Raw genomic sequence first — 13,975 nt, 5'->3', positions numbered from 1 at the left:
GGAACTTAGAACTATAAGAAGACGAGAGAGGAACAGATGTCAAATGCACTTGGGAGTACAGTAGATCAGTCTAAAACAGTTCAGATATCAGAGAGAATTCATTGGGGAGACTTCTACTGTTCCAACTGAAAATGCTGAAGAGGAATGTAGGGATAACTCTGTAACCAGGGTTATGACTCCAAGAGAAAAATCGGAGGAGCTAATGTAAACAATGATGAGAACAAGATTAAGAGGATAAGAAGGACTATAGAATCATCAAAACGTGAAGGGGAATTGAGGAATAACTCTGTTGCAGAAGGCTGTGATTCAAAGCGAAAATTTAAAGGAAATGGTGGCTGTAATAACAAGGACAACACTAAGCAGTTAGCATCATCAAACAAGGGTCATGATTCCAAGCTGAAAATTGGAGGAACGAAGAGTCATCAAATCATCAAAATCTGACACCGATGCTCCATCAAATTGTGCAAATGCAGAATCTACCCCTCAAGTACCTACAGAGCACCACAAGAGCAGCCTATGCCACTGCAGGTACTCTTATCAGTACCAGCAAAGGGATCAAATTCTGAACCACAAAGTCAACCTCTTGTACTAGTTAAGTCAGAAGCAAGTTCCTACTGATGCAACAAATGTTCAAATGCCATAATCAATGTCAATGGAGTTCAATGTTCCTGAATTCTATCATCAACAATGAAATTTTAGATAGAAATTGCAAAGTTGAAGAAAAGATGAAAGTACTTGACATCATTCTTCCGTCAATTTATGTGGAGTCTAAAGTTCAAATACCTTCATCAGTACCACCACAGAAGCCTATATTTAGATGGAAGTTGCAAAGTTGAAGAAAAGATGGAAGTACTTGACATCATTCCTCTGTCAATTTATGTGGAGTCTACAGTTCAAATACCTTCATCAATACCATCACAGAAGCCTACATAATTGCTGGAACTCTCACCATTACCTATAGAGGGATTAAAGTCTGAACTACTAATCAATCTTTTGTACAAATTAAATTGGAACAGACAAATATCTAAAGACAATGGACATTATGAGAGTCAAACTCCTAAGCATGAAACAAAACTTTATCTTCCATCATCAATCTCAATGGAATTTGATGCTCTTCCAGATTATAGTACCAATACTGAAATTTCAAATGAAAATTCCATAGCCAAAGAAAATATGAAAGTAACCACCAAATTAATCATACTCTCGATAGTTCAGGAAAATATTTGTTTTGTATGCGGCTATGGAAGCTTTGAGGAGGCATTGATTTATTGCTAAAGTATCAAATATGGACACGGCATAGATACTATTTAGATGGACATGTGATTTTCACCAAGTTATATGGTTAACTTATGGTTGATTTAATAATACTCCAACAGTACTATTACACATGCCCTTAAAGTCAACTTTAAAATTTTCCTGGCTTGTGCTTTTGAGGTTGGTGATGTATAAAGAAAGATATACTGTTTTTGTGATTGAAATTGAATAATATCTATGATTTTTATATCTAGGATTTGACTCGCATTTGCAGACTAAGAATCTATGATCTTTGTGGTGAAGTCTTGACTTCATGAAAACTAAATAATGTTATCAAAGTACAACAATCCTCAACAATGAAAATATCACATTCTTTCCTTAGCGTTACATTAAGAAGAGGAAGCACCTACCTTATCAATAATGTTCTGTTTTGCTGTGGCTCTTCCATCAATAATAGACTGTTTGGAATCATTTTTTTTCCACATAAGCAGTAAAAGTATCTTATTGAACCATCTTGAACTTATTGAGCAGGTCCTATGTATACTCTGGTGGAGTAGACAAAGGATGATGACCCCAATAACTCATGTGATAAAATAAATATTATTAGTTAAAATAAATAAATATTATTTAGATAATATTAGTTAAATCATTCTTAGATAAATAATTAATTAATTACTAAAAAAATAATATTAAATTATAATATTATTTCTTAAAGTATATTTAATCTTTTCTATATTTCTTTTAGTATATTTTTATACAGTACTTTTAATAGTAATCTATTTTAGCATATTAATAATTTTTTACTATTATAATAAAAATTAATATTTATTTATTAAATTAAAAATAATATATAAAAAATTGATAATTTTTAAATATTTTTTATAATAAAATTTAATATTTATTTATTAAATTAAAAATAACATATAAAATAATATATTTCAGTTTTTTTAAATATTCTCAATAATTTTATTTTTATTATTATTTTAAGTTCTAATTTTTTACTAATTATATTTTTATTATTATTTATGGTTAATTTTTATTTAATTTATTATTTCTAATAAGAACAATAATACATATTTTAAAAAATAATAAACAGTATACAAGAATTACAATAATAAATTTTAACATGTTAAACAAAAAAATATTTTATAATTTTTTTAGTACTCTCAATATTTTTTTTTTAATATTATTTTAGACGATAAATTTTTTTTATTTATGACTTTATTGTTATGTATGATCAATTTTTTAGTTACTTTATCTTTTTTTTAATAAGATTAATAATTTATATTATAATAAAATAATAATAAAAAATTAATAAAAAATAAAAATATTAAAAAATATTAAAAATAATAAAAAATTAAAATATTTAAAATAACTTAAAATAAATATGAAATTAAAAAATTTTCATTAAAAGTATAAAAAATTAAAATTTCTAATACATTTATTAAATAAAACTATTTAAAACGTTTTACTAACAACTAAACCCTAATATTAATTATCCCCGTCAAGTTACACTCTAAGCAATAGAAGCAAAATATTGAAGTTGCCTCTATATTCCATATTATACGACCTTATTTCACTTTTACGGTTTGTTTTTTGTTTTTTTTTTTTAGTCAATGTTTTTTGAAATTATTTTTTATTTGATGTGTATATATAAATAGGAGGAGGGCAACAAAGAAAAAATTATCTAACCCAATCACTTGTTTCCTAATATATTATATTAAAAAATAAAAATTATGTCATTTATTTAATTTTTACTAATCCTAATATCACTTCAACCACCATTCAATTCGTACTTACTTCAAAATTTTCTTTTTATTTTCACTTTTCAGTTATGTACATTTTTCTTTTTTTTTATATATTTTTCTTCTAATGTTAATTCTAATAAGGTATTCGATTATCCGAATTGATCAAACTCAGATGTAAATAGATTCTAATTATTTCGGGTCTAATCACAAAAATACACACCAACTCGATTCAACTTTAACCGATCAATTTTGTTACATAGAATTTTTTTTATCATATTTTATTTTATTCAAATTTATTAATTTTATACATTTAAATGTTAAATAAATTATGAAATATTTGTACTTATTTTTGAATAATCGTATATTATATATTTTTAATCAAATTTATAATTTTAAAAAACAACAACAACAAAGTTTTGTTCCACTAGGTGGGGTCAACTACATAAATTAAACGATGTCGTTGAGCTCTATCATGTATTATGTCTACAGAGATACCGTTTACATATAGATCTCACCACCTCATAGATGATCTTTCTAGGTCTTCTTCTGCCTTTTACCTCTTATTTATCTTTCATCTCATCTACCCTTCTGATTGGGTGCTCGGTCTTCTTCTCACATGTCCAAACCACTTGAGACGCAATTCTACCATCTTTTTCACAATAGGTGCTACTCCAACTCTCTTAAATATTCGTTTCTTATTCTATCCAAACGCATATGACCACTCATCCATCTTTGTTGAGTTAATAAATCAACTAAATTAATTAATGATGACAAATATTATTTTATTATGCAATTATCTAATTAATATTAATTATTTGTGATTAAGTGTTGCAAGCTAAAATTCATTGTTGCAGCAGCCTAATACAAAGCAAGCTGAATATATTCTAGTGGATCACAAAACAATAGAAGACCAAAGGTGATGAATAGAAAGCAAACGGGCTGAACTTGAATAAAACCAACCCAAGCCCGATTTGATATCACTCAAGCAAATCCCTTCATGTTGCTTCTTCCATAACAACGTTCACTTTTTCCTATCTGGTCAGAATTCAGAGAAAGAGAGAGAGAAAGTTTAGCTCCTAAGTTGTTCACCAAAGAAGCAAGAAAGAGAAGGTTTAGCAAAAAAGTTGAAGTCTAATCACCCACATCAAACTGTATCAAGAGAAGCTGTTCTACATGCATCTCATTTTCTTCTCTTCATCTTCAACTCTCTGCCACTCCAAATTGGGATACATGGGAAATATTATCTCTATTCAACACTGCTGTGAATCTATGGTCAAAAGTGTGTCTTGGGGACGAAGTAGTGTTTCAATGGTTAAGATCTGGGTTTACGATTGAAAATATTTGTTATTGCTGCCCTGTGGCTTTTGGTCAACAAATAAGGTCAGAATCAAAATTCCTAATTTGAGGATTTACCGAAAAGAAGTGATGTGGTGTGTTGGTGAAGCACACATCTCGAGGGTTGACCTAGGAAAGAGCAACTTAGCAACATGCAAGGAGATACAAAAGAAGATTTTCATTATTCTGAAGCCAAGGAGAAATAACCAGTGTTTTGAGATTTTGTGTTCTGAGAAGAGTTCTCTAAAGAGGTTCATCAACTTGGACAGTGCTTCCTAATCGAAGGAGCATTCCGGCAGTGAGGAACTAAATCAGAGGTACGCAAATCTGGTTGATCACATAACAAAAAGGCTGTTGAAGCATCAATCTCCTTCATATTTTATATATTGTAATTTTCTTTTTAATATTTATCTTTCTATAATTTCTTGAGGTAAAAGACTGAATAAGAGAGTCATTAAAAAAGTCTAAGAGTGAAAAGAGGCAGGGAGATACACATGAGAGAAAAGCCTATAGTGATTTCAGATTTTTTTAGGTTGGTTGTATATCTTATATCTTGTACCAATGAGGTATCCCTTACTTAGTTGGGTTAGCACTAAGAGTAAAGAGTTAGGTATTAGCATAACCAAGTCAAGTTAGGTTAGAACTTGAGTGTGAAAGGATTGTGTCAATTATGTGAAATAGATGTATGTAATAATTTAACTTTAGTGGAAATTCTACCACAACAGGTTGCATTGCACAAGGCAACTGAACCAGGATATATAATGGTGTTAGCTTCTCTCTTCCCTGCTCTGTTCAGTTTTCTGATATTCATGAGAGAAAATGAAATCGTCTCATGAATTTTTCGCTGCTGAGTTCAAACAGATTCAGATTGAAAGATTATTTTAAAAGGGTTATTTCATTAAAGTAAAAGAAGGTCATAGATTCAACCCCTCTTCTCTAAGCCTTCTACAACCTTCAATCTTTAACATTTTTATCTCTGTCACACTTAATTTATGCTTGTACTCCTCTTTGTCCACCTAACACTTCGTACCATAAAGCATAACCGACCTGATAGAAGTACGATAGAATTTGTCTTTAAGTTTTAAATGCACTTTTTTGTCACATTATGACAGAGGAAAGGAAGTGAGCTTGGGAGGGGGGAAGGAAGGAAAGAGAGAGAGAGAGACTCGTTTAGCTCGGCGACGCCACAAACTCGACCTTCGTGATGGTGACGGAGGAATGAGAACTACGGCAAATAGAGAGAGAGAGAGAGAGCGCTCGAATGAGAGGAGAGGAGAGTTTCCTACGACGACAACGACATGGGGAACGAATCGAGGAGAGCCAAAACACCGAACAGAGCTTCTACAAGCGACACAACACCATATAATTTATGACTATATTTATCAGAGTTTATACACGTAAATTAATATAATTGATACTCATATTTTTTAGAATTTACATATATAAATAATAATTCAGTATTTGTAATAGTAAAATAATAGCTAAAATTACTAAAAAGTATAGCGCTAGAATTTCTTCCTTTACAGAAGTACAAAGTTTGATGAAATCTCATGCTATGTGTGACCGTGTCATATATGATATATCATATCATGCTTTTCGGTGATTTAATGGATTAAGAAAAAAGGAAAAAGATAAAGGTTGTGAATCATTCAAATTATGTGACCTTCCACATGCAAGATGCAAGTTGCAAACCAAGACTAATATGATATGATATACAGAGCACACCATTTTTCGATTAGGCAAATCACATCTATAAAACGTGCTTATTATATTAATTAATTACTAGTATTTTAATTGCAACCATTAGTCTAGTATAATTATTCAATACCGTTCCGGACGGGTATCACGAGTACTTGGATTTGGAAGCTCCAATAAGAGTGACACTGACGTACTCAAACAGCAAAGAGAGACCATTAAGCCAAGTGACTTCATATGATTCCATTCTTCTATTACTGTTATTAGCTCAGTGGTTAAAGAAATCATAAGGAACTATATTAGTGTCGGTTAATTATGTCACCTAAGAAAGAAATGCATATATGTTAAGTTATGTGATTGTTTGAGCACTATTATCTTAATAAAAAAATATTTTTTTTATTTTTTAATGTATTTAATAAAATTTTAATAATAAAAGTAAAAATACTAGAAAAATTAAAAAAACATATTTTTTGAAAAGCTGTCATTTATATTTTTTTTAAAAGACTTTTTTTCTTTAAAAAAGGTTTTTTTTATATAATAAATAAACAAAAAAATATTTTTATATTATAATATCTAAACATAATTGATAGATAAAAAAATCTTTTTACATGAGATATTCAAACATAAAATTATTTTTACTTTTTTTTATAAGATCTTTTAAAAAAATATAACTCAAAAAAGATATTTTTTTAGAAACTCACCCAAATAAACCGGTATATAAAAAGAATCAACCAAAAGGCATAGCAGATACAGTGGAGAGGCCATTGAAAATGGCAAGGTTTACTTATTCAAGTTGTCACATTTGCCATGGAATGCTACTTCACATTCTTTTATTGTCGGTACAGTTTTCAGCTCAACATGCAAACTGTGGCAACATAGTGAAGTACCTTCCTGGGTTTGAGGGACCCCTTCCTTTTATGCTTGAAACTGGGTTAGTAACATATTCTAAGGCCTATGGCCTATGCTTTCTTACTTTTGTGCCATTTTGCATTATCATTATCATATGTTTTGATAGGTACATAGGAGTAGGGGAAAATGATGATGTACAGAGTTTCTACTATTTCATTGAGTCAGAGAACAATCCAAGAGAGGATCCTCTCATGCTATGGCTCACTGGTGGTCCTGGCTGCTCTGCTTTCTCTGGCCTTGTCTATGAAATAGGTTAGTAGCAATTTACTAATTTAGCATCATTGCTCAATATCAGAAAGTACAAAGAAAAATCATTCTTTTAGTCCTTAAGATAGTCTATCTTATGATGCAATGCAGGACCACTTGCATTTCAAGTTGATGAATATGATGGGGGCCTCCCTAATTTGGTGTATAGGCCATACTCATGGACTAAGGTGGAGACAATTATCTACATTTTTGTTGGTTGAAATATATAATTATAGCTTTGATTTTATTCATTTCATCAGATCCTTTTAGATTCCTTTAATGTTAATAGTTAGTTTCTTGTGTTTCTAAAGGTTATTTGTTGCAATTTTTGTGGCAGGCTAGTAGCATTATATTTGTAGATTTGCCAGTTAATACTGGCTTTTCATATGCTAGAACAGAATATGCTTCACAACGGAGCGATTCCTTGTCAGTCAATCAAGCCTATGAATTTTTTAGGAAGGTATACTCAAACTTTACATTCATGAATTGGCTCCTTTGTTTGCAGTTATTTTAATCAGTCTGTTAAAATGTTAATATTATGTATAAATATCTTTGTAGTGGTTAATGGATCATCCAACATTTCTCAAAAACAAAGTTTACATTGGTGGTGATTCATACTCTGGTATTCTTATTCCTATAATTGCTCATGAAATTTTAAAAGGTATTGGATAGCAAAGATTCATACTCTGGTGTTGTAAGAGTGTCTATGCATGAGTTTTAGCACTTTCAATTCAACTACTAATTTATATAGAAGTTAATACCCACTTGATTGATTGTTTGCCTGTGTTGACAGTTTAATAATTCCATAAATTTCCAATTTCCTTGTTTTCAGGAAATGAACAAGGCCTCCAACCATGGATAAATCTCCAGGTTTGATGAAAAAGTAACTCCATATAAATTGTATTATCTTCAACGTTTTTGCTTTGATGATCAAATAGTTGCATTTGTTCACTTAAATATAAAGAAGCTGAATGCAAACAAGTAACTAATGTTCTTTTCTTTAGGGATACCTGATGGGGAATCCTAAAATAGATGAAGAAGAAAAAAACTATCGAATCCCATTTGCTCATGGGATGGGACTCATTTCTGATGAACTACATCAGGTAGTTCACTTATAAGTTCTTAGCATTTTCTCTTTAAAATGGCATTGAAAACTAATTTAAAAAAAATGCTAATTGAGTTAATTCACTCAATGAAACAGTCACTGCAGAAACATTGTAAAGGAGAATATGTAAATGTAGACATCAGAAATATTTTATGTTCAAGCTATCTCGAGTCCTATTATGAGGTATGCAAATCAATTTTCGTTTTATTGCCCCTATTATCTTCTTTTAATTTTTCATTAGCTTGATTTATGGCCAGAAAACCATATCTGCAGATCACATCAGATATCAATATGGCCCACATTTTGGAGCCATTGTGTGAGTTGGACTCACAGAACCCACTGAAATCTTCTTGGAAGAGATCACTAACAGAGAACTATCCTTGGAAGTTAAATGATATTCATCTCAGATTACCATCCGGGAATTGTAGGGTAATCTTCCTATATTGTTGAATACTATTGTGCTTGGTAGGTGTCTTAACTCTTAAGACAGGAAATAGGACAAGACAAAAAAGTTGTGTCCCTATATTCTTCTCCAAGCATGTTTATATCTCTTAGTGTCTGTTGATCTTCTAGCTTACAATGCACTGGTTGCTCTCAGTAAAGTCTGAAGCTAAAAACCTCTAATGCTTTTTGTTATAATTTGAATTCTGGTTCTATGACCAGGATTATGGATATCTCCTTAGTGGCTATTGGGCCAACAATGACAAAGTGCGCAATGCGCTTAAAGTGCGGAAGGTATAGCAGTGACTCATTTGAAGTTGATTTCCAAATGATCATTTGCATAGTTATTAGGAGAAGATCTTGGCTGTATTATGTTGCAGGGAACTAAAAAGAAATGGCAACGATGCACCTCCCATATGCCTTACAAGTTTGATATCTCTAGCAGCTTTCCATATCAAGTAAATCTCAGCAAAGAAGGCTATCGTTCACTGATTTACAGGTCAATTTCCTCTGATCTGCATGCTTGAATCTTGTGGAGCTTGAGACATTTCAATGGAAAATAAATTTGTTGTATTCATAACAGTGGGGATCATGACATGGTTGTTCCTTTCTTGGCAACTCAAGCATGGATAAGATCTTTAAACTACTCCATTGTCGACGATTGGAGGCCATGGTATGCTAATGGACAAGTTGCAGGGTATTCATTCCTTTAACTCTAGAAAGCTCTATTATGCAGTTGATGCTTTTCTTTTCTCTTTTACATTTATTGTTTATTTAAATCTTTTCCCACTTAAGCAGATACACAAGGACTTACTCCAATGCAATGACATTTGCAACTGTCAAGGCAAGATCTAGATCTCTCTTTTTGGGGCACAAATGGTGATAAGATGAGTTACTTGTTTTATAATGATGGATATGGTTGCAGGGTGGAGGACACACAGCACCAGAATACAAGCCTCAGGAATGCCTTCACATGTATAGTAGGTGGATCTCAGAGAGACCCTTTTAGGAACAAACCAAAGAAGATCAAACTACAAAGGTGTCTAGGAATAAGAAGTTATATCAAGGAGCAGATTTCATTCACTTATATGCATTATTCAATCATCTGTTAGTGCAGTGTATATTTCTCAAGATAACAATTGAAGAATATATAAAACACTTTCTGTATATTGTATTGTATTATATTGGCTATTGACTTCACGTTTCATTTGAATATTATATAATATATAGCATGTAATCAGCCTTTTAAATTTATTTACAACAATATGCTTTAATCATAGGAGTTTGTTAATATGCTTGAATATTATATTTAATTGTTAACTAAATATAATATTCAACGTCCCAACTAAGCAAACACAAAATTTCACTTCCCATTGGGTGCACACAACCTCTTTTGACTAAGCTGCTCAAATAGAAAGAGAGATCATTAAGCTCAAGTAATTTCATACTAGACCCCCACATGCTGCTTTGTTGTTATTGTTTCTGTTCTGGAACACTGAACCATCGGTGTTGAGACAAACCCAACCACTTGGTGGAACCCTCCAAGTACACCATATTGGAACCTTGGACTCATCAGAGTTTGGAACAACATTAGATACAAAATCTGATTTCAGATCATTTTCCAGTTCTTGCTTCCTGAACTCAAATTCCTCTGCTTCTGCTAACTGGTTCCTCTCTAACTATTCTATTGCCTCCTCAATTTTCTTCTTTGGATTCTTCAATTTATGCTTCATTTCATATGCATAGTTTTCAAGCGAGTTCTTTGCCTTCTCCTTCTTCTTTACTTCCTCATCATCTTCCTTAAACTTCTCTGCATCTCTCACCATTCTCTTCAACACTTCTGGTCTCAACCTTCCCATTCCTGTGGTTGATCTTGATCGCTTTCTTCACCCTCGAACTTTTGTCTTCAGCCGTGACCTCAAGAATGCCATCTATGTTTATATCGAAGCAAACATTGATCTGTGAGGTTCCTCTTGGTGCTTGGAGCTCAAGCTTCCCGAGAAAGACATTATCCTTTGTTTTTGGTTCTTCTCCTTCGAACACTTTGATCATAATACTGCATTTTCATTTTTTTTTCATTTTCGATTTGAAATTAATATGTATAAGTTGCAAAATTTGAATATTTGTAATTAAAATTTTTTATAATTATTATTATTATGACATTTTTAATGTATGTTTATTGCATTTAATTAGTATTTTATATTTTAATTGAATAATAATAAATAAGAGTTTTTTGTTTTAATTTTTTTAAAATATTTTACTAAATAATGATTGGTTGATTTTTCATCTTTTGCCAAGTCATTAGAATTGCTAATATGGCATCATTAGCAAAGAGGAGATGATTTAAACTTATTGTGGAGAGACTTGGTATCAGTTTTTATATATTATAAATAGATGATTATTGAAAAAATAATCTGACAAATTTTTTTTATTTAATGTTAGATTTTCAGAAATCAAAAATACACCAAAGAGATCATGGTGTGATGTTCTATACATTTAAATAAGGATCAGATAAGACATTTTATGGAACATTTCTACAGACAAGATACTATGGTGACTCAGTATTTGTCAGATGTAATCATCGGTTCAGGTCAGAACCAACAGACATAATCATTTACATAAGACCTCCCCAACTCCCCAACTTTATAGGGAAGAGATTGAAATGGGCAGATTCTACTTGCATTAAACCTACATCAAAGGGTGCTTATTTTGTTTGCCCAATTATAAAATTTTTATCACAAATGCAGAAATAGTATTAAGAATAAGATGTATTAAGATATGATCTCTTCGTTGCTTTGCCATGGAGTAACTTTGCACTTTTCCATGCATGCAAATAATTCATAAACATTTTGTACTTAAATTCCTCTGCTTCTGCTAACTGGTTCCTCTCTAACCATTCTATTGCCTCCTTAATTTTCTTTCGGAATTCTAGTAGAGCCACCAACAAGAAAGGTGAAATTTAGTTTGAGTGAAATCTGCTAACTGGTACTTAGCTTTTGTCAACCTTGTATATTGTCAGGGGCGAGCATGGGTCAATTTAGTTTGAGTGAAAGGTGAAATTAGAACCGAACCGATCAAAATGTAATTAGTTTGATTTGGTTTGAATTTGTATTTTTTTGTGTATATATCCGAATCAAACCAAACCGATTAAGAACGGATTGATTTGGTTCGGATAATTGGGATCCAATGACTTTAAAATTCATAAAAAATCAAATTTTTATCTTAAAAATTCAACAAATACAATAAACATATAACAGTAATATAAATAATCTAAACATGTTAAACACCAAATACATTAAAAACTAAACTCATTAAAATTCAAACATATTAAGTGCATGTTTGGGCGCCATTATTTAGTTAAAAAGAGATCTTTTTCAATGAAAAAAGATCTTTTTTTATTTTTTAATGTGTTTGGCAAATTTCTAGTAGTAAAAGTAAAAGCACTAGTAAAATAAAAAAAAAGATCTTTTTTAAAAAGCTGTAATTTACATCTTTTTTTAAAAGATCTTTTTTCTTAAAAAAAAAAGATGTTTTTCATGTAATAAATAAACAAAAAAGTACTTTTATATTGTTATATCCAAACATAATTGATAGATAAAAAGACCTTTTTACATGAGATATCCAAACATAAAATTACTTTTACTTTTCTATAAGATCTTTTAAAAAAAGATAACTCGAAAAAAGATTTTTTCTTAAAAGCTTACCCAAACAAGCCCTAAATAGTGAATAATCTCACTAAAAGCCATATATATTTTTTTATTTAATTAATATATGATCGGGTTTATGGGTTGGTTCGGATTCTGCACTCCAGAACTGATACCCAAACCAATCACTAACAAAGACGATTAGTTTGGTTCGAATTGGATCCGATTACCCGTTGATTTTAGAACTAATTTAATTAGTTCGGTTCGAGTTTGGACAAGTAATTGGATACCCGCTATCCGTGTTGACCCTTGCACAAAAACATGAACATATATAAGTATTAAAAAATCATATACCCCCTGAAGTATGTATTCTTTAATATATATAATTTAAAATCACTGGAATTTTATTTTAAAGTGGTTGAGTTAAAATAAGCATGAGGGAGTTTTATTTTGAAGTGGTGAAGTAGTTGCGTTAAAATATACATTATCGCATGACTGCGTGAAGTGTTTTGTTTTATTTTAAAAATAATAAAAATAGGCTAATTTTAAATTCTTAATACGTCCAGTCATATATTAATTAGTTAGTTAAAATTATTTATTTTTTTTATTATTTTAAAATTGTCGATGTTTTTTATTATTTAAAATTATTCATTTTTTTTATTATTTAAAATATTTTATTTTTAAGAGTTTGATTTTGATTTAAATTATTAATATTTTTTATTATTTTTAAAAATTATATTTTTATATTTACAAATACACATATTGTTATGTACCATATATATATTAGTTTTAAAAAATCATATTTTTACAATAAAATAATATCATTTTTATTTATTATTTCAATAACCATGTCATATAAATACTATGTCTTATCATCAATTATATTCTATTTTATATAATCAATTTGTTTATAAAAAAATATTTTTATTTTTTATTTGTTTTCATTCTATTTTATATGTTTACATATATTAATGTTATTTTCATTCTTTAGATGTTTGGGACATAAATTGATATTTTTTAATCTTTATTTAAAAATATTTTTTTAATTTTTTACCATTCTTTATAGTAATGTGTTTTGCATTCATTAACCCTTGGAATTCTAATTTTCTACCTCTTGCATTTTTTTTGTAAATAATTAAAAAAATGAATGAATGAGAATGAAAAACATATAAAAATGTTATATTAAATTTAAAAAATTTTTGACAATTAATATAAGAGATTAAGAAATAAAGAGTAGTAAGAATCTTAATATGTATAAGTTGTAGAATTTGAATATTTGTAACTGAAATTTTTTATAATTATCATTATTATGACACTTTTAATGTATATTTATTACATTTAATTAATACTTGATGTTTCAATTGAATAACAATAGATAAAAGTTTTTTGTTTTAATTTTTTAAAAATATTTTATTAAATAGTGATTGATTGATTTTAATTTTTTGCCAACTTATTAGAATTGCTGATGTGGCATCATCGACCAAAAAAAACAAGAGGACTTAAATTTATTGGAAGTGTCATGTGTTACTTTTAATAGTATGAAAAATTGGCACAACAAAGAAATGCACAGCAGTTAGGTTACATATATATTGTATTGT

General features: G+C 29.8%; 1 protein-coding gene across 2 annotated transcripts; it reads left to right on the top strand.

Annotated features, from left to right (window-relative positions):
- Nucleotides 1-6,797: 6,797 nt before the first annotated feature.
- On the top strand, nucleotides 6,798-9,917 carry LOC130955118 (serine carboxypeptidase-like 13). Of its 2 annotated transcripts, none has more exons than XM_057881910.1 (14): nucleotides 6,798-6,963; nucleotides 7,048-7,193; nucleotides 7,299-7,375; nucleotides 7,525-7,647; nucleotides 7,746-7,809; nucleotides 8,020-8,057; nucleotides 8,192-8,290; nucleotides 8,389-8,475; nucleotides 8,566-8,721; nucleotides 8,956-9,027; nucleotides 9,114-9,232; nucleotides 9,317-9,430; nucleotides 9,532-9,577; nucleotides 9,659-9,917. In XM_057881910.1, exons 1-14 carry the CDS (start codon nucleotides 6,803-6,805, stop codon nucleotides 9,740-9,742), a joined length of 1,386 nt encoding a protein of 461 aa, XP_057737893.1. In that variant the 5' UTR covers nucleotides 6,798-6,802; the 3' UTR covers nucleotides 9,743-9,917. The 2 variants fall into 2 exon arrangements, with proteins under 2 accessions (XP_057737893.1, XP_057737892.1); XM_057881909.1 differs by having other exon boundaries at nucleotides 7,746-7,848.
- Nucleotides 9,918-13,975: the final 4,058 nt, after the last annotated feature.

This window comes from Arachis stenosperma, chromosome 10 (assembly GCF_014773155.1).
Source record: "Arachis stenosperma cultivar V10309 chromosome 10, arast.V10309.gnm1.PFL2, whole genome shotgun sequence".
NCBI classification, from domain to species: Eukaryota; Viridiplantae; Streptophyta; class Magnoliopsida; order Fabales; family Fabaceae; genus Arachis; species Arachis stenosperma.
The sequence above is the reverse complement of the archived record's forward strand: the minus strand, read 5'-3'. Positions and strand labels throughout refer to the sequence as shown.